The 27,382-nt window shown below is 40.2% G+C and overlaps 1 protein-coding gene across 2 annotated transcripts in view; it reads left to right on the forward strand.

Moving 5' to 3' along the window:
- ELOVL5 (ELOVL fatty acid elongase 5) overlaps nt 1–27,382 on the forward strand; it is a 54,329-nt gene that overhangs the window by 8,038 nt on the left and 18,909 nt on the right. The window contains exons 1-2 of one of the 2 annotated variants that reach the window (XM_034766333.1): nt 19,534–19,733; nt 26,724–26,789. In XM_034766333.1, the coding sequence (XP_034622224.1) occupies nt 19,619–19,733; nt 26,724–26,789 (181 nt within the window). In that variant the 5' untranslated portion in view covers nt 19,534–19,618. Of the gene's footprint in view, nt 1–19,533; nt 19,734–26,723; nt 26,790–27,382 lie in introns of those variants that run through there. The other variant, XM_034766334.1, reaches the window with a different exon arrangement.

Genomic DNA, 27,382 nt, shown 5'->3' on the forward strand with positions numbered 1-27,382 from the left:
GAGGGGGCCACTTAGGGATCTGGGGCAAAATCAGTACTTGGTCCTGCTAGTGAAGGCAGCGGGGCTGGACTCAATGACCTTTCAAGGTCCCTTCCAGTTCTAGGAGATAGGATATCTCCATTTACCCAGTCAGAAGGGAGAGAGATGCAGGTCCTCACACAGAAAGTCAATGGCTGGGGAGCCAGTGGGTGCCCTTGCTGGACCTTTGAGGGGAAACGCATGTACAGTTGCCTGAACTGTGACCGCATTGTCTCCATTTTACATGATGATGGTCATTGTAAAATATATCATTTTATAGCATGTGATAAATTTCCCTGTTTGCTTCGGGCTTCTCAACTAGCTTGTTGAAAACCTACAAAATCCCTTTACCCTGCAGGTTCTTGCAAACTTTATCATGTAGAATCCAGCATTTTAGCTCTGGAAATAATTGCCATAATAAAATAACAGTAGTCAATGCCTATATTTAAAGAATAATCAACTAGTTATGTTTTCAAAATTTAAAATTGTTTTTGTGTTCAAATCATCTCGATGAAAGGACTTAAAAATGGTTCAACTAAATACTGGACTACTTCAGGAATATGCTTAGTGGAATGACTTATCCAAGAGGAAGGGAAGGGAGTTGTCTAGATTGCCTTCTCTAAGGTTCACTAGCATTGATCAGTGTAAACGATATATTTCCGTGTTTTTAAATGCACCTAAGATTGTTGATAAAACTTTGTAGTAGCTCCCCATGTTTTGATTCTTACAATGAAAATAAACACTTCCTTGAAATCTGTTTTAAAGATAAATTGAATAGGCCTTGTGACCTACAGATTTACACAAGTAGAATCTCTGTTTAATTAGTGAAATTAACTCTCTTAAATACATTCTCTTGGTTTCTCTGATTGTGTGTAAAATAGGAGAACAAGAACAGACTAGTTCAAAGTAAATGTGTTCTGAAAGCTTCTCCAGTGTACTTTGGTGTATATTAGAGAATTTATTTGTATTTTCTTAAGATGGTTAACTTGTATGAAACACAAAGTTCCAAGGCATTTAGAGAGAAAAACAGAAGTGTCACCATCTCCATTACCAGTCCTCCAAGCTTAGAGTTCTAGTTATCTAGAATTGCTACCTCCAGTTAAAATTGAATCGGACTGTTTCTCTTGAGCTCAGTATTGCAAGTTAAAACAACAGTCAGTCAATCCGGGCACTGCATCCACTCCACTGCATCTCGGGATTGTGTATGCTTTTTACTAAAACAGAACTTTTACCTCAGTGGCTATGTTTCATTAATGGTAGCTACTTCAATGACACATCACATTTCTAGTTGGTAGGAATACAAACCTCTTGCATGGACCTCTAGCTTCTCTGGATTTATTAACCTTTAGTTTAAATTACTACACCAAAAACGTGTCCAACAGATGGGGATATTGTTTGTTGGTTTGGTTTGTCAGGTTACAGTAAAGCTTGCAGTAAATGAAGCTGGCTTGTTGTTTTTATGTAATATCAAACTATAGATCAGGAGTCTTAAATTTTTCCTCCTATGATCTAAAATCCAGCCACATCCTTGTACCCTTTGTGCCACTTTTGCAATGATTTAAATGAGATGCTAATTCTATTGTTACCTCAAAGGATCTCCACTCCCCTCTCTTCTGCTCACTACCTTGAGGAGAAAAGTAGCACTCTGTGGTTGGAAGAATAACTCCTCTTGCTCTCTACCCAGAGGGTTAGGACTCCTGTTGTAGAATTAAGGCGATAAACTTCAGCTCAAATGATGCTCTGGCTGTCGAGGAATATATGGCATGGGAGACTTCTTTTGTTAGTGTCACAGTTCTTATGGATGTTGCTGATGGTGATGCTTTGAAGGGTTTAACCCAAACTGGCATGTACTGAGATGAGGAAGTAAACATTTAATTTTATATAACTTACACTATTACTTGGATTTATGCCATTCATTTCAGTAAAATATTGATGAGATAAGTGGCTTTTCTTTGCTTCCACTTTAAATGTTATGTTACATTTCATATTACTTTTTATATTATATTTAAAGTGTTACAAGTGAATCTTTAAGTAGCAGATGTTTACCATGAAAGTCTAATTGTGTATTTTTTTTCTTGAACCACAGGCTTATAACATTTATTCTTTCCTGCCCACAAATGCTGCTTGCTGGCACCAGCTCTGAATTGTTTGTCTCAGACTAGGGCAGCAGATCTGTCCATCAGTCCATACTTGTACAATGGCTTTTTAGTTTCTGCTAAGCTTTACTTGTCATGTGAGGAGCACAGTTCATTGCATCCATCAGTTCCTGATTATAGGAAAGGCAGCTCTGTTTGTTACAGTGATCAGAATTTCTTGTTCACATCAAAAATATATTTTTTTCTGGCCAGGAAACTAACACTGACCAACAAGCCTATCAACTTTAGGTTTGTGTCCACCATTTTCCTTCTTTGTCACTCTTTCATCACTTTTCTGCCTATAAAAAATGTCTAGCCATACACTTATTTACATGATCTGCTCTATTGGCTTTGACAGTGTCTTTCATGTTCATTATTTTAGTGATAATTCTGATTAATTTTCTCACTTTCCCTTATTCTTTAAAGCCTGTCTACACAGCAACTGTAACCAAGCTTCATAATCCATTCATGACATCATAATTTGAATCAGCTACAACAAACAAGGCTGAGCTGTGCCCGCACAGCTTCTCTTTTCACAACAATCACATTTATGCATCCATGCCCACCACGCTGCCTACTGATGTGTCCATACATTCTCAGAAAATCTGGGCAGTTCTCGTGTAATCTCTCTACATGGGAAATGCACACAGAGAGCAGCACCAGGAGCCCCTGAAGCAACGCACTCTGGCATGCCCTACCACACCGAGCTGGGAAGAAGTGTTCCTGGTGAAGCTGGCTATACATGTGTGTCTAGGAAGCTGTATCTATACTGTAGATAACCAGGATGATCAGGTTATAGGAAGACAAGCATGTTTCAGCCTAAGTCAATGAAAGGGTAAAACATTAACTGCTACCTTTACTTCTGGAATACTAACTATACTGTGTGGGCAAAAACAATGTTTAGAGTCAACTGCATCCCTGAGGCTACACACCGTGTTAAGTTATTGTGAAAAGAGCATTGTCCTGACTTTTGAACCCTTCACCAACTACCTATATAATTCTGAAATCTTCAGAACTGCCTCCTGAGCAAGATAAAGCCTAAATCTTTTAGCCTTTGTGACAAATTCCTGAAAGCTATATCTTCATTGCCCTTTGTTTTGTCCTTTCAAGGGCAATAATAATCATGCTTTGAAACAGAAACCAAAGCAAGAACATGGCACTCTGTCTTAGGGCTGACAATGCCTTATAGAACAAACATAGCTTGTGTTAATTTTTTATCCTTCCACTGATTTCTCAGTTTCCCATTACAGGGTGGTTTCAGTGTAGAGGTGTGTGTGAAGAGAAACATTAGCATTTTTTCCAAGGGGTTTTTCTATAACTCTGCCTAAAATCAGCTGTCTAGTTGGCTTATGTCTACTCTAATCCATTCACTTGATAATTAATTTATAAATACAATCATGGAGCAGTTGCAAGACCATAGCTAAAGTTGCACAGCATAATTTGTTTACACTAACTCACTTGCTCACTCTGTTGCTGGAAAGAAAGAGACTGGTGGAAGGAACAGAAGGTAAGATTACTCAGGGAAGAAGAAAAGGATGCAAGATCACTTCCCTGGACAGCGCTGTATGTGAAGACAAGCCCTATTTTTCCATTGCTACAATAGACATGAATAAAATTTGTATGGATACATAAACGATTTTTGTATATAAGATTAATGATTTTGGTCTGAGCAGAGAGCTATGATGCTTGGTATTATCATGACAATACCTCAGACTCCCTATTGAATTTGGTCTTCTGTAGATTGCTATTTTTATAGTTTGGCTCAAATCATTGCCATGGATGTCAATTATCATTTTAAGTGTAATGTATTATGAGACTCAAAGCTAACTCCTCTAAATACAACCCCTTTCCTCCAGGATCTTCACTTTCTGGTTAGTCTGAAAGAGGCAAGAAGCTATCTTCACTGACTCCAACTGAGTGCAAGCAAATAATGTGTTTTAATATGGCTAAATGTAAATGTATACATCCAGCTGCAAAGAATGTAGGCCATACTTGTACAATGTGGGTCTCTACTCTGGGAAGCAGGGACTCTGAAAAAGATTTGAGGGTCCCGGTGGATAATCACTGAACATGAGCCTCTAGTGTGACGCTGTGGCTAAAAAAGCCATGTGATCTTGGAATGCAGAAACCGGAATCTGGTCTAGGAGCAGTGAGGTTATTTTACCTCTATATTTGGCACTGGTCTGACTGCAGCTGGAGTACTGTGTCCAGTTCTGGTGTCCTCAATTCAAGAAGGATGCTGATAAATTGGAGAGGGCTCTGAGAAGAGCCACAAGAATGATTAAAGGGTTAGAAAACATATCTTATAATGCTAGACTCAGAGTTCGTTCTGTTTAGATTAACAAAGTGAATGTTAAGGGGTGGCTTTATTGTAGTCTATAAGTACCTAAGTGGGGAACAAATAGTTAATAATGGGCTCATCAATCTAGCAGAGACAGGTGTAAAACAATACAATGACTAGAAGTTTAAGCTAGACTAATTCAGCCTGGAAATAAGGTGTAAATTTTTAATGGTGAGAGTAATTAACTGTTGGAACAATTTACCAAGGATTGTGGTGGATTCTCCTTCACTGAAGATTGGATGTTTTCTAAAAGATATGTTCTTGGAATTACTTTGCACAGTTCTGTGGCCCATGTAATAGAGGAAGTCAGACTAGATGATCATAATGGTCCTTTCTGGCCTGGGAATCCATGAATCTATTTAGTCATTTGGCTGAATCCCTGTATTTAAATTTCTATTTTTTTTCTATATACTTTAACTTTTATCAGTTGTGTTTTTCTTGGACTGTGGTACACTGTGTTTTAGGTTGTGCCAAAACATTGGAAGCAGCTTTCTTTGAGAAGTCTTACAATATATTTGGCCTTTTCACAGCTAATATTCTCCTGTTCCTTAACATTTATTCCTGTATTGTCAAAAATATGATTCCTGAGTCAGATCCATCTTTCTTGTCTCCCTGTTTCAGACAGAAGCAAAGTGAAATACCTTTTTAACAGATCAGCAGTTTCCTTAGTCTTCTGAATACTCCACGTTTGGCCTTTTTTTCCTCTTTCAGTTCACCTTCTTAGTTCTGATTTTGGGACTATATTTATTTATAAATTCTACTTGACATTCAGTGTGTTTTTTGCCATTTTTAACATTTTTGCTTTCACAATTTTACAGTTCTCACACGATCATCCATATTTGTAAAGATATGTGTATAACGTACATCTGTTACACACTATTAAACAGCAGCTAATGTAAGTAATTCTGCTTTCTGATTATACAGACATCCGGCATTTGTCCAATGTATATTAAACCTCCTTTTTCCTATGGTGTCAGACTTGGTCTTTGCTTAAAACTTAGGTTGATATAGCTATAGGACTCAGGGACAGGGATGCTGGGGGTGTGGCAGTACCCCTTGCCTTGAAGTAGTTTGCATCATATACAGGGTTTATAGTTTTGTTCAATGACTTTCAGCACCCCCACTATAAAAACTGTCCGAACGCCACTGCTCAGGGGTGTAAAAAATCTGTATCCCTGAGAGCCATAGCTATGTTAGCCTTATCCCTGGTGTAAACACAACTAGGTCGATGGAAGAATGCTTCGACCTAGCCACCATCACTCAGAGAGGCAGTGGTTTTACAGTGACAGGAAAAACCCCTTACATCGCTGTAAGCCATGTCTATGTTCCAGGGCTATGACTGCATAGCCATGGTGCCATAACTATGATGCTGTAGTCCCTGCAGCATAGACACAATCTCATTATCTCTTAATGTCAGACTAGTGGGTGTGGAACCTTAGGGCAGGTCTACACTATGGGGCTAAGTCGACCTAAGTTAAGCAACTCCAGCTATGTGAATAATGTAGCTGGAGTCGACTTACCTTAGGTTGACTTATTGTGGTGTCTACAACATGCTGGGTTGATGGGAGAAACTCACCCGTTGACTTACCTTATGCTTCTCGTTCTGGTGGAGTACCGGAGTCGATCGGGGAGCAATTGGTGGTTGATTTAGTGGGTCTTCACTAGACTGGCTAAATTGACCTCTGATGGATCAATCTCTCTGCGTCAGTTCCCCAGGTAATTACAGACAAGCCCTAAAATCTATGTAGCAAAGCTTCAGAGAGGTGTTTTAGCCTGGGGTACCTTGTTCTGAAGCATGAAGACTGCTTTTCAGAACACAGAATAGCTATAAGATGAGTTGAGCTCTGTCTTCTGCTTTTTAGATGGCTGGTTAGTCTTTAGTGTCTTCCTTTTTGGAGCAGACTCTTCTATACCAAAGGACAGTGTTTATCCCATAAATCATTGCATTTTGGGGTAGATGCATTAAAATAGTAAAACTTTGTCTATCCAAACTTTAAAACTTGGGTTTCAGTATAATTGGCTTCTTTGTACAAATATGACACTCTTTTGAATAGAAATGATAACTTCGTAGTGCTTTTTGAATATCTGGATTCTTTTGAAATTCTTGTCTGTTTTGTGGTGTTGCATGATGAAGACAGAAATTATTCACTGTACCAAAGTATTTGTCCCCACATACTGAAAGGAAAGGTAAACTGCTGCATTTCAGCTTGCAGAAACTAAATTTTGGGGAAACCAGAAAATTACCCTTGTTTAGTGCCAGAGGCTTCACCAGTGGACCTCTGTGAATGCCCACCCTGTATATGAAATCCTAACTTCTAGGGGTCACAGGAGGGCTGCAGCACATTTGCAAGTTCAGGGTTTTCCCATAAAGCAGCATTTTTCCGAAGTGTGGGGCATAAAAAACTAGCTGAGGGAGCTTGGAAAATGTTAAAAGCTGACATCTTAATTTATACACCACCTGGCATGGTTGCAGGGTATGTGTATGACTAGTTGTTTTTTTGAAGGGGCTGTTAAGTTTTCAAAAGCTTGGCAAATGTTAAAATGTGGTGACTGTATACTTCATTTTGTACACCCACATTTTCATTGAAAGCCTCCCCCCAACAACTTGATCCAAAAATCTATTACAAATGTAACTTTAAGCTTCTATTAAACTCATGCACCCCGGGAGTGAGATGGGGAGGGAGAGAAATGGAAAACTTAGGTGGAGAATGTAACAGGCTGATAAGTCTTTAGGAAACTCTAGGTAACTTTTAAGCAGAGCAAGTTCCTCAGTGGTCTTTACTACAAATTGTACATTTAAAGTTTTGATATGATTGCACTAAGCATTTCCCCAAGTTGTGTTGAGTTGAGTCAGTTTTTCCAACAAGTTGATTCATGCTGTCTCCTGCCTGTGGAGAAAAATAACCTGTATGATTACTGCAGAATACAAGAAGTTGCAGTGTTTGATGCATCCTGGAGCAGAGGTCTCTGATGAAACATTATCTCAAAGGCACAGCCATTGTCTGCATAAGGAGATTTACAGATGAAAATATTTCTGTAGTTACTCCACTGTTAGGTGGACAGCTTTCACTGGGGTAACTGACTGAATTCAGAATTTTGAAATGGAAAATCCCATGTCAAATCAAACTATTTGTCTGTTTAGTTTGGCTTCTTCAAGAAGTGAGAAACTAATATCATGTGCTTTTGGTAAAGGTGAAGACCCCAATAACTGTAGCCAGTTTTACAGTGGTAAAGGGAGAAAACATATGGGTGAGAATTCCTGGTCCCCACAGGTGATCACCCTACACCTGGTAGTATGAAATCAGGCTATTTTATTATCTTGCATAGCAACAAATGTTGGTGATAAAAGTATTTAGCGCGCCTTAAATTCAACCATAGTCCTGGACTCTGAACTTCTGTGGCAGTAAATTTCACAAGCTGACTACATGCTGCTCCAAGAGGCATTTCTCTTTCTTGGTTCCAAACTTCGACCAAACATTTACATAATTTGAGGACACTTGATGAAGAAAACAAAAAGGGAGGAAATGCTCATTCATTTTGGCCTTTATAACTTTGAATGAATTCCACAGTCAAGTCCCTTCTTGCTTTTTTTTAACCACTTTACTGGCTTAAACAATCTTAGTTTTTGATAGTGCGTGCCAGTTGTGGTATACCTATCATTGCCCTTCTGCAGATAGGTTTGATTTCTCCTGTACCTTTCTGGAAAAGAGATCATGACAGGGCACATTATTACAGAAGTGTGCTTACCATTTTTCAAAATGGTAAGCAAATTTTTGGCACTTTTTTTTTTAAGTTGTTTGTTTTAACTAAACTTCCAGCTCTAGGGTTATGTTTTGAGCAGCATATGGCGATGACATAAAGACTGTTACTGGAGTCCTAATTCCATTTTCTTCTTCCCTTCCCTCTCCCACAATAATTCCATCATGTTTTGTCTGGGGTTGGCTGAGGCATTCATTCTGCTTTTTTTGACAGCACAAGGATATATGAGAATACTTTCCTCCATTGTTCAAGGGTCTATAGTGAACAGTGTCCATTGGCACAATGTCAACATCTTAGAATCAAGCTTAGCAAGCAATGGTGCAGCCCTGATCATATGGTATTAAGTAGCTATTTTACAAGACCACAATGTTGGAATATTAAAGACATTTTTAATTTAGGCTTTCAGAGTGTCCTCCTGTATCCCCAGCTACAAGTGGTCCCTCAAACATTACCATCTGTGATGCTGTAACTTGCTATATATCCCTCAGTGAACACACACAATCAACCTCCTCCCTGCTCTGTCACCCTCAACTTCCTTCCATGCCTCTTCCTATTTGTTTCCCTGCTTTTTATTGGATTACGGTATCTAGTCACCGTATGATCCCTGGATAATCTCTTTTTAACTAATCCTGTTTATTGGATAGCTATCCTCAGAGTACTCTTGCCAGGCACAGTATTTGACTTGTCCAATAGCAGTGTAATGGCTCTTATTCTCTGACCAAACAGAATGTGCATACTTTAAACTAATAAATCAAAAGCCATGAGCAAGGCAACACCTGAAATCCAAGCTAATTCCTGTAGGTTCTGTTTTGTACTTGAATGTCACTTGCTAAGATTTTTTTTTTTCTTTCACATTTCTGTTTCAGACTTGGCAAGATGCCATTCAAAAGCTGCAACAGCAGTATTTGTGCAGTAATAGAAGGGTATACTGGCAATGAGTGTCCTTTTACAGCTGTTAGACAGTACATTTCTGCCTTATGATATTCATAGGGTTCAAACTTCTTTTGGCATTGTGTAGGACTAATGCCCCCTCACCCCGCTTCTCCAATTTTAATTCTTACATCTGAAATCCAGTACATTAGGCAATCAAAGATGTAGATTTCTTATGGACAAAGGGCAAAATTCTCCTCTTGTATGACAGTTTTCAGGGCTGCTGTTCTATGTAGATTTCCTGGGAGGCCCAGAACTCCCTTTGATGGTAGTGGGAGTTCCTTGCTTGTAGGGAGAGTACAACAGTGGAGCTGGAAACTGCCATGTAGAACACAGCATACCTTTCACCATACATGAATTCTCTCAGTACTTTAGGAGTGGCCAGGTGATTGGACCTTTAAACTCTCTTCTCAATAAGTGTTTTCCATGCATACCTGTGGATTTCAGCCATGGAACTAAGTGCCTTGTGGAAGAGGGCTGCTTAGCCTGTGCATTTTTTAGCAAGAATCCCAGTCGATGCAGACTCCAGGACACCCTTCTTCACTATATCTCTTGGCAGAGGTTGAAGGTTGAGATGTTTTGCGTGGAAATTCACAAATAATCTGATATTTAAGTGGTCTACTGTATTTAAAAAAGAGAGAGCAAGAGATTAAACCTGTTTGCAAAACATATCAAGTCTTACACTCAGAAAAAAGCAGAGCTAGATAAAAATGATATACTTTGGCCTGGTATACGCTGCGGGGGGGCCGGGTAGGGATGTAAGTTACGCAACTTCAGCTACATGGATAACCTAGCTGAAGTCGACATACTTAGATCTACGTACTGTGGTATCTTCACTATGGTGAGTCGACTGCTGCTGCTCCCCTATCGACTCTGCCTGCACCTCTTGCCGAGCTGGAGTACAGGAGTTGACGGGAGAGCGCTCAGGGATCAATTTATTGCGTCTAGACTAGCGTTTTGGCGTCCCTTCTGACCAAATATGTCAGACTCGCGCTGTCTTTTGTCCTCTCTCTTGCCCCATCAGTTATTGTCTGTGATCCTTTTGATCTTAAAGGTGTTAGTCTGTCTTAAAATCAGGCATCACCCCAGGAAAATACTTACCCATTTTTATTATGGTAGTATCCAGACATTCCCATCAAGAAAAGGGCTCTGTTGTGATAGGGACTGTACAAAGATAGACCTGTTCCTACTTTAAAAAACTTACTCTAAGAAGACAATTTACCTAATATCTTAATTTTCAGGCTAGCAGATGAGGGGGGTGAAAAATATCTGCTGGGCCACACCCTCAAGGTCATGCCCTTGGTGTTTAAAGGAATAAACTGTTGCCTGCTGTCTATCTTGTACTGTATTTAATTATAGTAACTGTCAACTTTCTATTATGCATTTAAAGAATGTTAGTTACCATGCTTCTCTTGCACTTGTTTTATCTTCTTTTCTTTCCTTTCCTGGCTTCTTTCTTTCTTTCTCAGTACCCTAATTTATCCTATCAGAACCTTCCACTCTCTCTGCCACCAGCTCCCAAACTCTCTCAATCCCTTCCCCTCCACTTCCTCATATATAGCACTTTGAAAACTTTATCGTACAACTTTAATTGTTAAACTGCTAAACTAAAATGAGGCCCTACTATCTGTGGACAACACCCTGGTGAGAAGTCAAAATCCCTGGCACTTGGAGGTTGCTTTTACTTCTCCCAGGGGCTAATCTTTTATAGCCTCTGGCTAGTAAGTATCTAGTAAACTAGTAGGGAGTTGTTCCTGAAGGCAGAAGGGGAACTCTCAGGGATCCCTGAATTCTTCCTCATACACCTCCACCCCGATATAATGTGACCCGATATAACATGGTAAAGCATGCTCTGGGGGGGCGGGGCTGCACACTCTGGATCAAAGCAAGTTCGATATAACGCAGTTTCACCTATAACGCAGTAAGATTTTTTTTGGCTCCCGAAGACAGCGTTATATCAAGGTACAGGGGTAGTATTTTCTAAATAGATCTGCAGTGGTTTCTAACCTTCCCCCCTTTTAGTGAGAGAGTATCCCTTAGACTGGGTACATCTCTCTAGTGAGGAGACTTGTAGATTGTTCTGCTTTGTTGCCTTGTCTCAGTGTTCCTATTAATGTATTTTATTTAGTACTAGGTGTTCCTTGTTCTTGGCTATCGTCCCTAGTTTTCTTCTTCAGGCTTAAGATACTTATCACAAAGAAATCATAGAATATCTGGGTTGGAAGGGACCTCAGGAGGTCATCTAGTACAACCCCTTGCTCAAAGCAGGACTTTTCCCCCAGACAATTCTTTTTACCCCAGTTCCCTAAATGGCCCCCTTAAGGATTGAACTCACAAACCTGGGTTTAGCAGGCCAGTGCTCAAACCACTGAGCTATCATTGTCTGTATCAAGAGACTGAAATATAAGATAATGTCATGATAACTAATTTTCAGCTTGAAGGGGGGCGGGGGAAATGCATCTTTCTTATACAGTTTCAGTGTTCTTGTACTTTCCAGTTACCCTGCAAGGCCTATAGAATTTTGGATAGGTCTACACTGCAATTAGACACCCACGGCTGGCTGATGCCAGCTGACTCCAGCTTGTGGGCAGGGGCGCTATTTCAGATTGGAGGGGGAGGGTCAACTTTTTATTGTGATTCCAAGGGCTACTTGAGCACCTGAAAACTCTAGGTTTTTTTTTTTTTTTTTTTTTTTTTTTTTGCAGATAACTTAGAAATTAGCTGATAGGAGCACTGTATCTACTTCCTATATTTAAAAAAAAGAGGATTTAATAAATATTAGATCCACTGAACTCTAATACGAACATGTTCTCATATCTTGTGTCAAGTCACTTAAGTAACACTGGTTACAATTAAAATTGTAATGTATATTCTTTGTTACTAACTCTTGAATACAACAATTGAAACAATTGTAGAAAAATCTAGATGACTTTCTATCACTTTTTTACAGTTCACCAAGCTTGGAATAGATCATTTAAATTTGGAAACATCCTACTAGGGCAAGGCCTCGTGTGTTTATACCGCACCTGCCTGGGGCTCTAGATGTGTCATCTCACTACAAATAATAGACTAGAAACTAACCTTAAACAGGAGTGAAACTGACACTTTCATGTCATTTTCACAGTATTGCCAATCCCAAATGTTCAAAAATCATGACTCAGGCTCACCAAAAATCATGAGATTAGCTTTAAAATCATTAAATTATGTAAATTATATAACAGATTTGGGGTTCTTTTTATTTGTCTTCTGCGTTTTGAGCCTTTAGAGTGCACTGGGATCACATTTTGGAGCTTTCCCCACAGGCACGAGGACTAGAAACTTCATTTTTCTTTAAGAATGAAGGCTGAAATCATCACATATCCACTTGACTTCAGGAACTGGAGCTTCAAGGAAAACAATTATTATGAGACTCATGACAAAATTATGAGAGTTGGCAACACTGCACTTCTGTTTGAAGGCTAGTTACTTTCCAGAAGGTTCTTAAACACAGCACTACAGCGATTTGAGTTGCAGTTCTCACAGGAGAATATTTAAAACCAAACACCAAGAAAATTCTATATTTTAAAGTTGAGAAAAAAACTGACACTTCTGAGGTATATCGGGCCACTGCAGGCAGGAAAGGAAAATAAACAAGCACGGGAGCTCTGGGCAGCTCCTCCTTTAGAAAGAAAGTTGGAGGGTCAAATCTTCTAGTCCTTAATCAACTAAAACTTCTATTTCCATCAGTGCCTCCACGTCTAGATATAAACATCCCAGTGACCATGTGATAACGTTTGGTGAATAACTATACACTTCATACTTAAATATCTGAGCCATCTTAACCAGAGTTACACATCTTCTATACATTGGCTCAGGGAATGGATTTTTTGGTATATTCTGAACGGTGCTGAGCACACAGATGGTGTCCAGTGAATAATGCAAATCACAACAATAATCGTCGACTTTATGGACTCTGGATGCGGTTTCTGTTCTTTGTTCTGGAATTGGTCTGAATACAGCTGAAACCCTAAGAATTTGAGGCATAAATACATCTGATACTTATGACACTTTCTCATTCCTTCCTTTTCTCAAACTCAGAACAAAAAATGACCGAGCAAAATGGTTTTCAGTTAAAATGTAAAATTGCACAGCAGCCATTGCTGTACAACCCAGCATGGGGCAGAACTTGCCACCTCTTGGGAGTTAAGTGATTTCCTCTCATTCTCCATCCTTCCTAACCTCTGTGCTGCTTTTCATGCTGTCAACCATGACATTCATCCTGGGACCATTTGCTGGAGTTCAGAACTGGCTGCCTTGGTTCTGCTCCTATATGAGTACTTTTTTTTTTTTTTTTTCCCCTCTCTCTCTTCCCTCTCTCCCCCCCCCCCCCCCCGAACATACAGCGCAGAGAGAGAGAGAGGCTGGTCTTCAGGATAGGGAGCAAGCCCTGGAAGACCTGGGTTCTACTCGCCCCCCCCCCCCATGGACTTCCTGTCTGACCCCAGCCCAGTGCTTTAAGGACAGAATTTCAAAGGTTTTTCGGCACCCAAAGATGCAGCTAGATATCTAGTGGGGTTTACAAAGCACCAAACCATCTAAGTGCATTTGAAAATCTCACTAAGTGCCTAAATACCTTTGAAAATCTGGCCTTTAGTCTGTGTATGTGTCAGTGCCCCATCTGTACAATGGGGATAATAGCACTGCTCTACCTCACCAAGGGGCTGGGAGGAGAATTAGGTTAGGCGTTGTGAGGCACAGCCTCATACCATGGTGATGGGGGTCACATAAGTACCACAGAGAGTGGGAACTTCTCTATACACTACTAGCCCTTCCCTGAATTTGACCCCTTCTTTTTACCTATGCCCCCAAATCTTCCCCTTTTCTGAATGTAACCTAGGCTCAGTGCTTTGCTGTATTTTTTCTAAGCCTCCCCGCCCCCCAGTGTTCTCTCTCTAAAACAACTTCTCCCTGCACAAAGGGATTCCCCTTTTACAGGCTAAACTTCCATATCCTTAATTTACTCACCAGCCCTTTCTTATCTTAATCACCCTGCCTCTGTTTATAAACAAAATACTGACTCCCTGCCCCAGGGGCACCTCTCCTCTGCAGAACTTAGGCCTTGTCTACACTGCCAGTTTACAGTGCTGCAGCTTTCTCGCTCAGGGGTGTGAAAAAATGTCCCTCCCCCCCACGAGCGCTGCAAGTTTCAGACAAGTGTAGACAGTGCACCAGTGCTGGGAGAGCCATGACTACACAGCCATGTTAAAGCACTGCCACAGCAGTGCTTTAACATTGCTAGTGAAAACGTACCCTTACATTTCACACTAATGCTTTGCTGTAGTTGAGGGCTCCACCTGGGAGCTTACACACCCCTTGTATGAAACTCGGGGGGAGGACTTCCGCCTGCCCCTGCCCCTCCTAATTGGCACCCTTGCTTGTGGGGCTCGGGGTAAGCTTAATTGCAGTGTAGATGTTCAGGCTTGCACTGGAGTCCAGGATTTAGGTCCATGCAAAGTGGGAGGTTCCCAGAGCTCATGCTGTATAAATGTTTGCTCTTTACCACAATGGCTCCAGGGTTAAAAATGGCTCTTTTTAACCCTGGAACCATTATATGCACCTGTCTAACTCCTTTCCCCTGCCTTTCTTTACCTACATTTCCAGTAGCATATAAATTGTTCCTTCGGTTTCTTTAAAGTATGTGCCTTTGAACCCACCTTTTTGTTCCCTGTGTTTTATCTCTTCTTGTCTCATTTAGTGGGGAAGCCCAGCATATAAGCTCAGGAGCATTTTTTTTTCTCAAGTTATGCCATGATGACCCATCAGCATATTTTAGAATTTATCACCAATGAAAGGTGGACCAAAATTCTGAAGCAGTTTGGTAGATGTTCGGTGGCAGAATAAAAATTTAGAAATAAATTATCATTAAATTTAAATATGAAAATAATGAAATCAGTATGATATTCCCTATGGTGTTTGTTTACATATTACACTTATTTGATGTGACACTTTCATTTCTAAGTATGCAGACAATTTTTTTTTATTGCTAATGCAAAGCCACACTGTAAAAGTTGAGGGAAAGTGGGAGGCCTTGGAGACTGTTGCGGGGCTTGGTATCCTCTAGGAAGGCATGCAGAGGCAGTTTAGGATTGTGGGCGGAAGTATGATGACTTGGTAATATTACTAAAATCATCAGCAAACAGTTAATGCTGCTGATTTTGTATTTTTAGGTTTCAGCATTAACAATCAGTTGCAATAAATGGGGAAGCCCATCTCTTGGCTGTTGTTTCAGGCTGTTTGCAAACTCAAGAAGGTAAAACTACAACAGTTTCTACTTTACTTGTATTTTGAGGATTATCTTTGTAACCATGAGGACTAAAAACATCACCTAAAAAAATCAGGCCAACATTTTCAAAATTGGGCACTATCATGGATTCACAGGGTCTGGTCTACTCCCCAGCCTGTAACCAGTCCCTTGTGAGTGACCCATTTGGTGTGCTGAACCTCAAGGGTGCACATCGTTCCAGAGGGGACAGGCCTGTGGCCTCCACAACTCTAAAATGGTCTTCGGGCACTTGTGGTCCCCGTCTCTCTCTGTGACTCCCTGCAGAGTCCAGCCAAGCCAGACTCCTGCAGGAGGCTTGTTCTTTACCCCATCAGGGCACAGTGCTCTGAGTGAGTATTTGCAGTGATAGGGCAGTCTTACCAAAACAAGGTAACAGTTTATTGGTCACCTGGCATACAGAATTTGAAAGTCCAGCTCAGTGGTTTGAGCACTGGCCTGCTAAACATAGGGTTATGAGTTCAATCCTGGAGAGGGCCACTTAGGGATCTAGGGCAAAATCAGTACTTGGTCCTGCTCATGAAGGCAAGGGGCTGGACTTGATGACCTTTCAAGGTCCCTTCCAGTTCTAGGAGATAGGATATCTCCATTGATTAAAAAAATTAAAGTTAGTAGAGAGCGGCAAAGGTTAAGACTGGGTTTAGACTGGCCAATCCCAGGGCTCACTTGAGCTATGCTGTTGTAGGGACCATCTCCACTTCCTTCCTCAGTCTATTTCTTTTTCTTTAGGCCCTCCCAGGTGAGAGTCCTGTGTCTCTGTGAGCTCAACACTTAACACAGCTCTTCCTGTTGTTCTCCAGCTCAGGGTCTTTGCTCTGCTTCCATGCCAAGAGCTATGGGGAAATCTCCTTCCTCTTGGCTGTTGGTTGCTAGGTATGAATGTTCCAGCCATTGGTGTTTCCATTGTCTTTTTTCCTCATCTTCCATTCACATATGTAGGCTTTCCTCAGGTCTCAAACCATGTGGCTATTTGAATCCAACACCTTGTTTCTTCCCTTTACACTCAGCGCATAGCAATACAAAGCCCAGAGGGAAACTGAGGCATGCACAGGAATCCTAAAATATCACCAAAATTCCCACATTTGTCTCAGGTGCCCATAGTTAAGTTCCCAAATCCCATTGTAAGCACTGAATAAGTGGCCTGACTTTTTAAAAAGTGCTGAGTCGCAGACACTCCCACTGATGTCACTGAGTGTACATCTAGGCTGCAGCTGGGAGTGTGCTTCCCAGCTCAGACAGAGGGACCCTAAAAATAGCAGTGTAGGTGGGAGTAGCACAGGGGGGCAGCTTAGGCTAGCCACTTGAGTACAAATCTGCCCAGACCCGCTGGGTATGTACTTGAAGAGCTACCCAGAGCCACTGCCCATACTACCCCTGTAGTGTGCTAGATTGAGCAGGGCTAGTGCATGTCTGTCTGTCTGTCTGTCTAACCAAACTGGGAAGCAGGCCCCCAGCTGCAATATAGACGTATCTTGTTAATGGCTGGCTACTCAAGACTCTCGAATGTAGATTTATTTAATTCCTAAACTAGGATTTAAGAGCCTAACTTTAGGCATCTACTTTTGGAAATCTTCTGCAGCAAAGGGGGAAGTCTATTTACTGCGGCAGAATGAAGAATACACAGGACACTGCTTATAAGTACTTAAAGCAGGGACCTTATTCTTGATGTTTGGCATATCCAGCCCAAAATACATTAGCTATTTAGCACTTAGCTATTTAAGAAATAATTGAGTTCACAATTTGTGGACGTGGAAACACTGACTGAAGTAGCAACTATATTACAGTCTGATCAAGAATGTTTAGAATACAGCATGTTTGACATAAAAATACATACTTTGATTCAAAATAGTGGGAAAGAACTTGCTTTATCACATTAAAAAATTGGGAAAAGATACAGTACTTTGTCACATTTAGTGTAGTTCCTAGTCAGGGACAGATGAGGAGGAGGTGAAATTCTGTATCTAAATGGATTGGAAGAAACCCAGTTGCACTTTGAGTCGTTGCAGAAGTGTATTGTTTGACGTTAACCCTGCTGATTCAGATTGTTCATAAAGTCTGTGCACACAAGCCAGGGTACAAAAACAACTGTTGATCACTGTGTAACCTTTCACCTGCATTTTTATTTGGCATGTGAATGAAGGCACATAAGTGGTCATCTGTTTTTGGATTAAATTGCAGAATAGCTTTAATCCCTTCTCAGAAATATGATGTGACATTTTATCCTGATTATAATATAACACAGGACAATAGAATGAGACAATACAATACAAAATGCTTTATTGGACATATTGTACTTTTTTTTTCATTTTTTCCACCCTGAATGCATTGCAGAAATTGCATGATTTGGACCTATCGCCAAAACTGAAGGGTGTTTTTTTTTTTTTTTTTTTTTGGAAGGGGTTTCTGCCTGAGACAAAGTATTTTTTAATAGGGAAATCTCCCAAAGACTTGACTTGTTCATTCAAAATGAAACTTTTCCCTATACAGAGATTTTTATTGCTGAACTGGAAAGTCAGAGGCTTAAAAAAAAAATCTGGTTAACTTTCTAAAGATGGATGCTGCCCAAAGACGCTAATAAACTTTAAAAATGAAAACAATAGAAAGGTGGCCAAAGAAATATGATCCATGGGAACATTTGTTATGTTTTTTGGAATAATACATTATCTAAAGAAGAGGGACAAGCCATACTTAAAATTATCTGTAGTATGACAAATATATTTAACATTGCTTTCTGTTTCTGGTTATACAGGAACCACTTATGACACTAAACACTTCCCATGAAGTGTGCTTTTTGCTTAAGGCTGTACTAGCATAAATTATGTGTTGTGTGAATGTAAAATTGCAGGATGGAGAATTAAATCCATAGTGCCGTATTAAAATGTGGCATATAGCAAAAAGAAAATAATTTAAATATTAACTCCTTGGAGTGTTGTGTCATCTGTCCCCCATCTGTGATGTAAAAAGCTGAAGGAAATACTGATATGGAATGAAATTTTAGAAGACTCTACATCCAAAACAGTCTCCCTTTTCACCTGTAGTCTGCTTCATTAACATAGAGATTTGGAAGACTGTACGAAAGGAGCTTTATCACCCAAGACTTGCTTTCAGAAATATGCCAGATTTAAAACAAAAAGCCTAGGTGAAAGAGCATGCTCTTGGTACAGGGTGCTGTGAATTTCATAGGACCTATAGCAGATATCAGTATTTCACTGAGGCTAGGTCTACACTACCCGCCTGAATCGGCGGGTAGAAATCAATCTCTCGGGGATCGAATTATCGCGTCTCAGCGGGACACGACAATCGATCCCCGAATTGACACGCTTACTCCACCAGCGGAGGTAGGAGTAAGTGCTGTCGACGGGGAGCCGCGGAGGTCGATTTTGCTGCCGTCCTCACAGCGGTAAGTCGGCTCCGATAGGTCGAATTCAGCTACGCGAATAGCGTAGCTGAATTTGCGTATCTTAAATCGACCCCCCCGCCCCCGTAGTGAAGACCTGCCCTTAAGCAGAAAAGAGTTGTAGTAGGGAAGGAGTGTTTAAAAACATTGGGCCATACCCTGTAACTTCCTTACAGCTGATTGATTTATGCTAACTGAGGATCTGGCTCATTCTTTCTAATGGAGAAGAGGTTTGGAGCATTAACTGTTGTAGGGAAGTTTTATTAAAAAAAAAAAAAAGGCTGAAAAGACTTGGATACTCATAGCAATTTGGTTAAGGCTTGCAAACTGTTTGTTGCAAGTCTTTCCTGCTGAACAACCTCCATCTTGACATGTTATCTCTTATTGATTGGATAGAGTTTGACGCAGTCTGCCTGGTGCTGATTCTATTGCCACTTCTGTCAGTAGGTAGAGCAGTAGAGACAGTCACGACCTTGGCCTTCCCTATCTCAAATGGCTTGAGTCCCAAGTTTTGTCTCCTTTTGAAAAGTCAATGACTAGGTTGGGTTTAGATTGCATTATCTCATGTCCCATTTATAACCTGTCTGGCTGAAATGGATTTGTAGAGTATGACAGTACTGCCACTCAAGGTACAGAAAGTGAATAGTTCTGAACCACGGAGTTCACGTATAAAGAGAGAACTGCACTAGCCAAATTTGACTGCCTGTGTCTGGGCTGTAATGACAAAATTTTGCTATGGGAAGAGGAAACTAGCAACATATATAGACTGTTCCTTTAGTACACTAAAGGAGATTACTACTTCCGCCCCACAGTCACATAGCTGTCTTCAGACTGGTAAGTGCTTCAGCCTTTCCTCATAACTGGTGCTCAGCTAGTAGAGTCTTTCTGGGCCTTCTTCCCTATGCATCCAAAACTGGCTGTGCTACCCCAGGTGTTGCTTCAAAATCATAATACCCTTCTGATGCCATTCAGGATCCTGTGTAATGCCTTCTTCAACTGCCCAATGCATTCCCATCTTCACATTCTTGCTAACTTGAATCTTCATGTTTGTTAAATGACTTTGGTTATTTACCCAGCAGTATGTGGATTCCTTTAATGACTTTATGTTTGTTTTATATTGCCAAGCATTTGTTTACACTAAATCAGATGTTTCACAGCCCACTTGAGAGTTTTCAGAAATATGTGAATACATCATAACTATTTCAAATGCTGCTGTCTTTGGCCAATTTTCCCACTTTACAGGCACAATCTGAGAACAGAGTATTTGTGGTATGCTGTCCACTGCTCCAGTCTAGTTTAGATAGATCTCCTACAAATACTGTTAGTAGCCATACTGATATTTAAAAAAAAAAAAATTGCTAGATCAATTCTTTAAAGTTTTACTATTTAACTCTTCTGGGAATGCCTCTTCTGGGAGTATTGACAACCTGTTTCACCAGTCTTTCCCTTATGATAGTCTCTTTTGAAAAGTTGGGGAGCCTTTGCCACCCATCAGTACTGTGACGGCTAACCTGATATTGATAGATTAATTATATACGTACATTGGGTCTTTGATCTCCATTCAGTAACCTAAGATGTAATCATTCTTGGTTCAATAATTTGAATAATTAGACTCAGTATAATTTTGTGAGGATAGTGTTAGTGGTTATTCCTTGCCTACATAAACAATGTTTATTGGGAAGGAGTCTGGTGGCACCTTAAAGACTAACTGTTGTCTTTAAGGTGCCACCAGACTCCTTGTTGTTTTTGTAGATACAGGCTAACACGGCTACCCCCTGATACTTGACACAATGTTTATTGGGAACATTCACTCTCTCTTAATATGAATGCCAGGGAACTTTGCTGTGGAAATCTATTGCATATACCTATTGAATAATTTCTTGTCTCTAAAAATTAACTGTAAAATAAAAAATACTGAGGTCATGTCTACATTTATAAGCCTACAGCGGCACAGCTGTACTGATACAGCTGTGCCGCAGTAAGATTGCTCCTGTAGCTGCACTACGCTGACTGGTGAGAGCTCTCCTGTTGACATAAAACAACCGGCTCACACACTGCATGTTTGAGATCCCTGCTCTAGAAAGTGTCATCAAGATGTGGTTTGCTTGGGACTTTTGCATTTCCTAGATTCTGGAATATCACTAATTGTCAAATATAAGCACTAGATATAGGCAAATGCTCAGAGTTGCACCAACCTTTATTTTCCAGTGCTAGAAAATGTCTGTTACAAGATCTTAAATATTGCACAGATTGAGTGTTTACAACTTGCTTCATTTCTCCAGAAAACTTTCGTTGTTCTTCTGAGGTGTTGGTAAACCACTTTTTGTTTGTTTGTTGTTTTTAATTAAACTGCAGCAGTTGAAGCAGAGTTTAATTTTGGATAGTAACTGGCAAGAAATTTGAAGAATGTTCCCATGACCCTCTGAAACAAAAGCTGACTGTTTGAAAAGAAATTCATTTGTATAATAGAAAAACAGAATGAAACATTTTTTTGTTTCTGCAGACTGACACCAAGGCTAGTTCATCCTGCATTTGTACCCATTTATTCTACTACATGATGATAATGGAACAAAAAAAGTTACATTAGAGAAGCTAACTTGTTAAATGAGACTTCTGCAGGAAGACTTTCTACTGTGGAATGAGTTTCTCTTCTGTTTTGTGAATGGGATTGAAAAGTAACTACACTTTATTTTCCTTAGTTACCCACCGTTGCTATACTTCAGCACTGTGCAGTTTTTAAAATTACTTAGCTCGCTCATATCTCTGCTGCCCTTTTGCATAAAGAAATGATTGACATAGAAGTATGGTGAACCAGTTTTGTATATGAATTCAGTTAATGCTATTAATTATTAACTTTTAATATGCTTCTCTTCTGTTTAATTTTTTTCTTTAAAAATATCCGAATAAGAAGCTGATTGTGGTTTATCCAGTGATGGTGTTATATAACTGAATCAATTTCTTGTTAGATCAAAGTAATGGCTAACAGGATGAGCAAATGGAGATTTCAAATATAAAATTGATGATCTACTAGGGAGTACTGCGCCTTAGGGGTGCATCTAATGACAGAAGATTTTCCACATCAGTTGATTATCTTCTGGGAAGTTAAGTTCCTAGCCTTATTCTGTACCGCCTTTGGCGTGGTTGCATCAGAAACATATTGCAGCATAACCTTTTCTGTTCACTTTTATTATTCACAGGAAACCAGTATTTGAGGGTGTCCAGGACATTTATATGGGCACTGGTAATTTGTGTAGATCCAAAATTTTGATCTAATTTTAAAATGATTGTATTCTGATGGAGAAGCCCCTTGCTTGTTTCAGTAACATTGTTTATAAGAAGATTGCATTGAAATGTACAAACCATCAAAAATAGTACTGGAAAATGGAGAAACTAATGTTTTTCTATATACCTAAAATTATTTTAATCAATCACTTTAACCCAAGCAGGCTTCTACATCTGTATATGGTCCAATTAAAAGAACATACTGAAGATCCTGCTATAAAGGGACTTTAATAGTGGGTCTCTCCAGAGCAGTGAGGAAAGATTGATGGAGGGTGTGTGTGTGTGTGTGTGTGTGTGTGCGCGCACGCATGCGCTATACTCTTTTGGGGGGAGGGAGGGGAGGAAGACTTGGAGATTCCTTCCAACTCTTCTGTCATAGGGTGGAGAGGGATATGGAGAAAAGAAAATACAGTGTAACTAAAAGTGGACAAATTCATTTGGTGTTTTTGCAACAAGGGAAGTAGAAGCTGCCTTTTCAAAAATGGAATTCCAGCTCCTACTTGCCTTCTAAGCAAACATTGCAATTTTGAAATATGTTTTGCAGCCCAGCATGCTGGGCTTGGGGCAGGGGAGAGCATGTATCATGTTCTTGTCTTCTCCTGCCATTTTAGTTTGGTGAACAGAATTCTTTGGAGTCATACAAGGAATGGTGAGAAGACTTTTGTGTTTTCCCTCTTTAAGTCCTGGGCTTCAAAAGGTTATTGGTTACAAAAGCAGTGTGGTATCATTCCGGGGGGGATCCTTTTAAAACTAATACCTGCCTCTTTTTTCTTGTGCACATGGGAAGTATTCCGCAAACCATTATTTAACATGGTGAGGTGAGAGATGTCTTTCCCCAGCTGAGAGGTGGGGATCATTAACCTAGACTGCCTTAATGTGCCTTGTGTGGTCGCGGTGCAGAGCTGGGAGAGAGTTCTCCCAGCACTTTAAAAAAAATCACCTCAACGAGAGGCGCAGCTCCCAGTGCTGGGGCACTGTTTACACTGGCGCTTTACAGCGCTGCAACTTGCTGAACTCGGGGGGTGTTTTTTCATACCCCTGGGCGAGAACGTTGCAGCGCTGTTAATTGCCAGTGTAGACAAGCCCCGAAGGGTTTCTTACTACTTGCCTCCTTGTTGGGTTAATGTCCTCACCTATTTTGGAGGTGTACTGTTAAAAGCACAAAGAGATGTTGCCACCTGTTAAGATTTGTTTAAATATTTAAAAGTAAAGTTCTGTAAAGTTTACAGTTTACACGGAACTGTAAACATTTAGAACAAGGACACTTTCTGGGATGATTTTTTTTTTTCATCTGATTTAGAAGTTCTCTTGCCAGAGCTGTTTTGGGATTAGCTCTTAGCACTTGCCCTTGGGTTGTCTCTTCTTTATTATTACTGTATTTCAAACTTTGTGTGCAATGTTCCATTAGACTTCTGTCTCAGATAGGGTGACCAGATGTCCCGTTTTTAAAGGGGCAGTCCCGTTTTTTGGGACTTTTTCTTATATAGGTGCCTATTATTCCCCACACCCTGTCCCATTTTTTCACAGTTGCTATCTGGTAACCCAGTCTCAGACATCCAGCAATGGAATTTAACCATCTCTGGTAAGGCTTTTCTTAAAATGTTCATTACTTAGGGACTGTGTGTGATTTGTATTGCTTCAAACGATCACCGTGGAAATATGCCATGTGAATAAAAAATAACGTGTTGTGGGGGTTTCACTGTCTCTTTTCCTCCCTCCACCCTCAGCTGCTGAGGGTTAACACTAACATTGAAATCTGAGAACTATATTAAATAACTGAAGAGACTACTTTAGCAGCAGGTAAACAGTGGGCAAATTACAGACTCATTAGCAAAAAGACCATTTTGTGCACAGCTGACTATGGCCAATAATAAAATCTTTTGCAGATTTCAGGCATTGTACTTTGACTTTTAGAAGTGTAAAACACTTCAGCAGTGCTACTTTACAATAAGAGGCCAGTAACATTACCTTTACCTTTATATTTAGGAGGCTGATTATCTTTTGACCCCTTCTCTGTACTGTGCTTTCTAGTTCGGTTTTATTCTTCTGGCTATTTTGCCATTGTAAAAGTTTTTAGAACTGGAGCTTTCACTTGTTCTAGTAAGTTGCATCTTCCTTCTTCTCTCCTCACCCCACTCCCTCTCCCCCAACCCTCCATACTATCCTATTCTTTCAGACTTTCAGCCAGTTTAGTTTTCTGCTGCTGTCCATCACTGTAGAATCTGAGTACCTTCCATGTAAAGTTGATAGCAATAGCGAAGGTTGTAGTGGACTCCATGGAGTCTCTGGCTCTTCCTTTCTGCTGTGAAAATTCTGATTGAGAGGTTGTCTTTGTTCCTTTAGTTTGTTTACGGTGTTGGGGCGGGGGTGGGAGGGTGATGTTGTGGAAGCCTCCCATTGCAAGGAAACAGCTCCTAATTAACTGAAAATGTCTGTGAAGTTATTAAAAATTCCACACACCCATACATTTTACACTTCAAATGGTATTTTTTTACTTTGCTGTTCTAAACTAAACACAGCACTTAGTATTGCCAGCTCTTATGACTTTTATTATGAGTCACATGATATGACTTTTATTATGAGTCCCATGATATTTGGTATCTTGCATAAAGCCCTAGCTTCTGGAGAGTAATAATAATGTGTGAATCTCACCTTTTTTTATGGAAGTTTCTAGTCCTTGTGGTTGCAGAATAAAGTTTGAAAAGGTGATCTGAATATACCCTAAACTGGGCCCCAAAATGAGAAAACAAGAACCATGAAGTTATTTAATTCTTGGCTTAAAAGTATTGAGAAAAATCTCAAACTTCCTGGGACTCAGTGTTTGAGCACTTGGATTTGGCAATATTGAACTTACAACTTTCTGCAAAGGTAGCAGCTCTTTGGGGCTGGGTCAGTCTTTCTATGGGCTTATCTACACACCCATTTTGTTTGAAGCAGATGGGGAATGAACGTACCCCACACTAGCCTGCCCAGCACTAAGGGTGTGTCTGCCCCGCAATAAAACACCCATGGCTAGCTCGTGTCAGCTGACTCGGGCTGTGGGGCTATAAAATTGAAGTGTAGATGCCTTGGTTTGGCATCTGGCCTCTGAGACTCCACAAGGGAGAAAGATCCCACCCAGGCTCTGACATTTACACTTCAGTTTTATAGCCTGCAGCACAAGACTCATGATCCCGTGTCAGCTGACACTAGCTAGCCACATGTGTTCTGTTGTAGTGTAGACATACCTTAAGTGTTTGTCTGGACCCTGCCGATGCAGTTCATTAGTGTACTTCAGTCTGCTCAAAGCAGGGTAGATCGAAGCATGCTAGGGAATTGTTGGTGCCTGTCAGCAGGGTCCACATGGATGCTTAATTTGTGGCAGGTTAGTTCAGGGTGGATTGATTTAAATCAAGGCCAATTTAAATCTGTGATTTATATCGCAAAGTGGAAAGCCTCAATTTGAATAATCAATTTTAATCTACATTTCCATTTGTGCTTCAGTTATTGTCTAAAGGAAAGTGCATTCTCATAGGTTGATATAACCATTAAAATATGTTGATTTACAACTAAATAGAGCCTTTACCCTGGACTTAGTAACTTTTTGTTACCTAGGAGGGTACATTGTTATATACATTTAGTTAAGCAATTATCTAGCTTAATGTTTTAAGAGTCTTATTAATTGTACAATTTTGGTATGTTAGAAAATGGTGACTAATGTATTGCTTATTGACTAGAGCAATTAACTTTTTGCTCATGAGTTATGTAAAGCTGCATTCAAATGGTAACTGAAATTTAATTAAACATGCACAACAGCATATAAAACTTATTTATTAAACAAAGCAACCTTAATTGTTTGGCATACATAAACTTCACTGCCTTCCCCCCACCCCAAGAGCTAGAGAGTAAGTTTTCATGGTAGGCTGAGTCATAAATACGAATAATCAGAGAACTGAGCCAATCCAGAGTTTAGATAGGGAGAAACTATAAAATAGGAGTATGAGGCCATCCAGATGGATGATCTTGAGGTGATACATGCTGGTGTCTCTGGAATCAGAAGTTTGTTCGCAACACCAGTGGTGACTTTGCCAGTCTTTCCCATCCAGTAGCACAGACCGTCCCCCGCCCCCTCCCCAGGATCAAGCTCTTTATCCAGTACTCAACCTTTGTGCCAGATTTATAAAGCTTGATCTCAAAAGTTAGATATTTTTCCCCCCCTGATTCTTTCTTTATATAGAAAAGCAGCCTTTAACTCAATGTTTTTTTCCTAGAGGCTCATGGATTCAGCATATGTATTCTTTATTGAACTATTTTGGAGGTTATGATGAGATTAAGGCCTTAACGTGTTTTATATTCAATTCAGATTTAATTTTAAACAAGTTGATTGATTTTTTTAGAAGAAAATTTTATTAATTAAATAATAATCAAAATCCAATTTAAATCTTTTTTTCTGAAAAAATCATTTAATCCAACGTGGGCTAGTGCAGGTGGATTTACACCACAGCTTGCCATGACCATTATCACCTGCAGAAATAACTCTTTTCTCACTCTCTATTTTTATAGGTTGTACTATGGAATCCCTGGATCAAACAATCAATAGCTACCTGGATGTCTGGCTCGGGCCAAGAGGTAAGTTATTCTTTTTATAAATATGCACATTTAATTTCTAGAACCAAAGTTCAAATGCATATATTGGAGTATAAAAACTGCCATAGTGGAAGAGATTGGCTGTCTGGTATCCTGAAGCTAATAGTAGTTTGTGTCAGCTGCTTTGGTGCCCATAAACACCCAATTGTGCAAAACTGTGATGTTCAGAGAAAAGGGCTTTTGACACTACTGAGCGATCGGCTTATGACTTGAAGAGTGAGGAATGACAGACCTTGAAACTTTATCTGAGGCTGGGTCTACACTACCCGCCTGAATCGGCGGGTAGAAATTGACCTCTCGGGGATCGATTTATCGTGTCCCGTTGGGACGCGACAATCAATCCCCGAATCGACGCTCTTACTCCGCCAGCAGAGGTGGGAGTAAGCGCTGTCGATGGGAAGCCGCAGAGGTTGATTTTGCCGCCGTCCTCACAGCGGGGTAAGTCGGCTGCGATACGTCGAATTCAGCTACGCTATTCACGTAGCTGAATTTGCGTATCTTAAATCGACTCCCCCCTGTAGTGTAGATGTTGCCTGAGCTAATGTACTGCAGCTGCTATTCTTATTCCTATAAGT

The sequence above is a fragment of the Trachemys scripta genome, chromosome 3 (assembly GCF_013100865.1).
Source record: "Trachemys scripta elegans isolate TJP31775 chromosome 3, CAS_Tse_1.0, whole genome shotgun sequence".
NCBI lineage: Eukaryota > Metazoa > Chordata > Testudines > Emydidae > Trachemys > Trachemys scripta.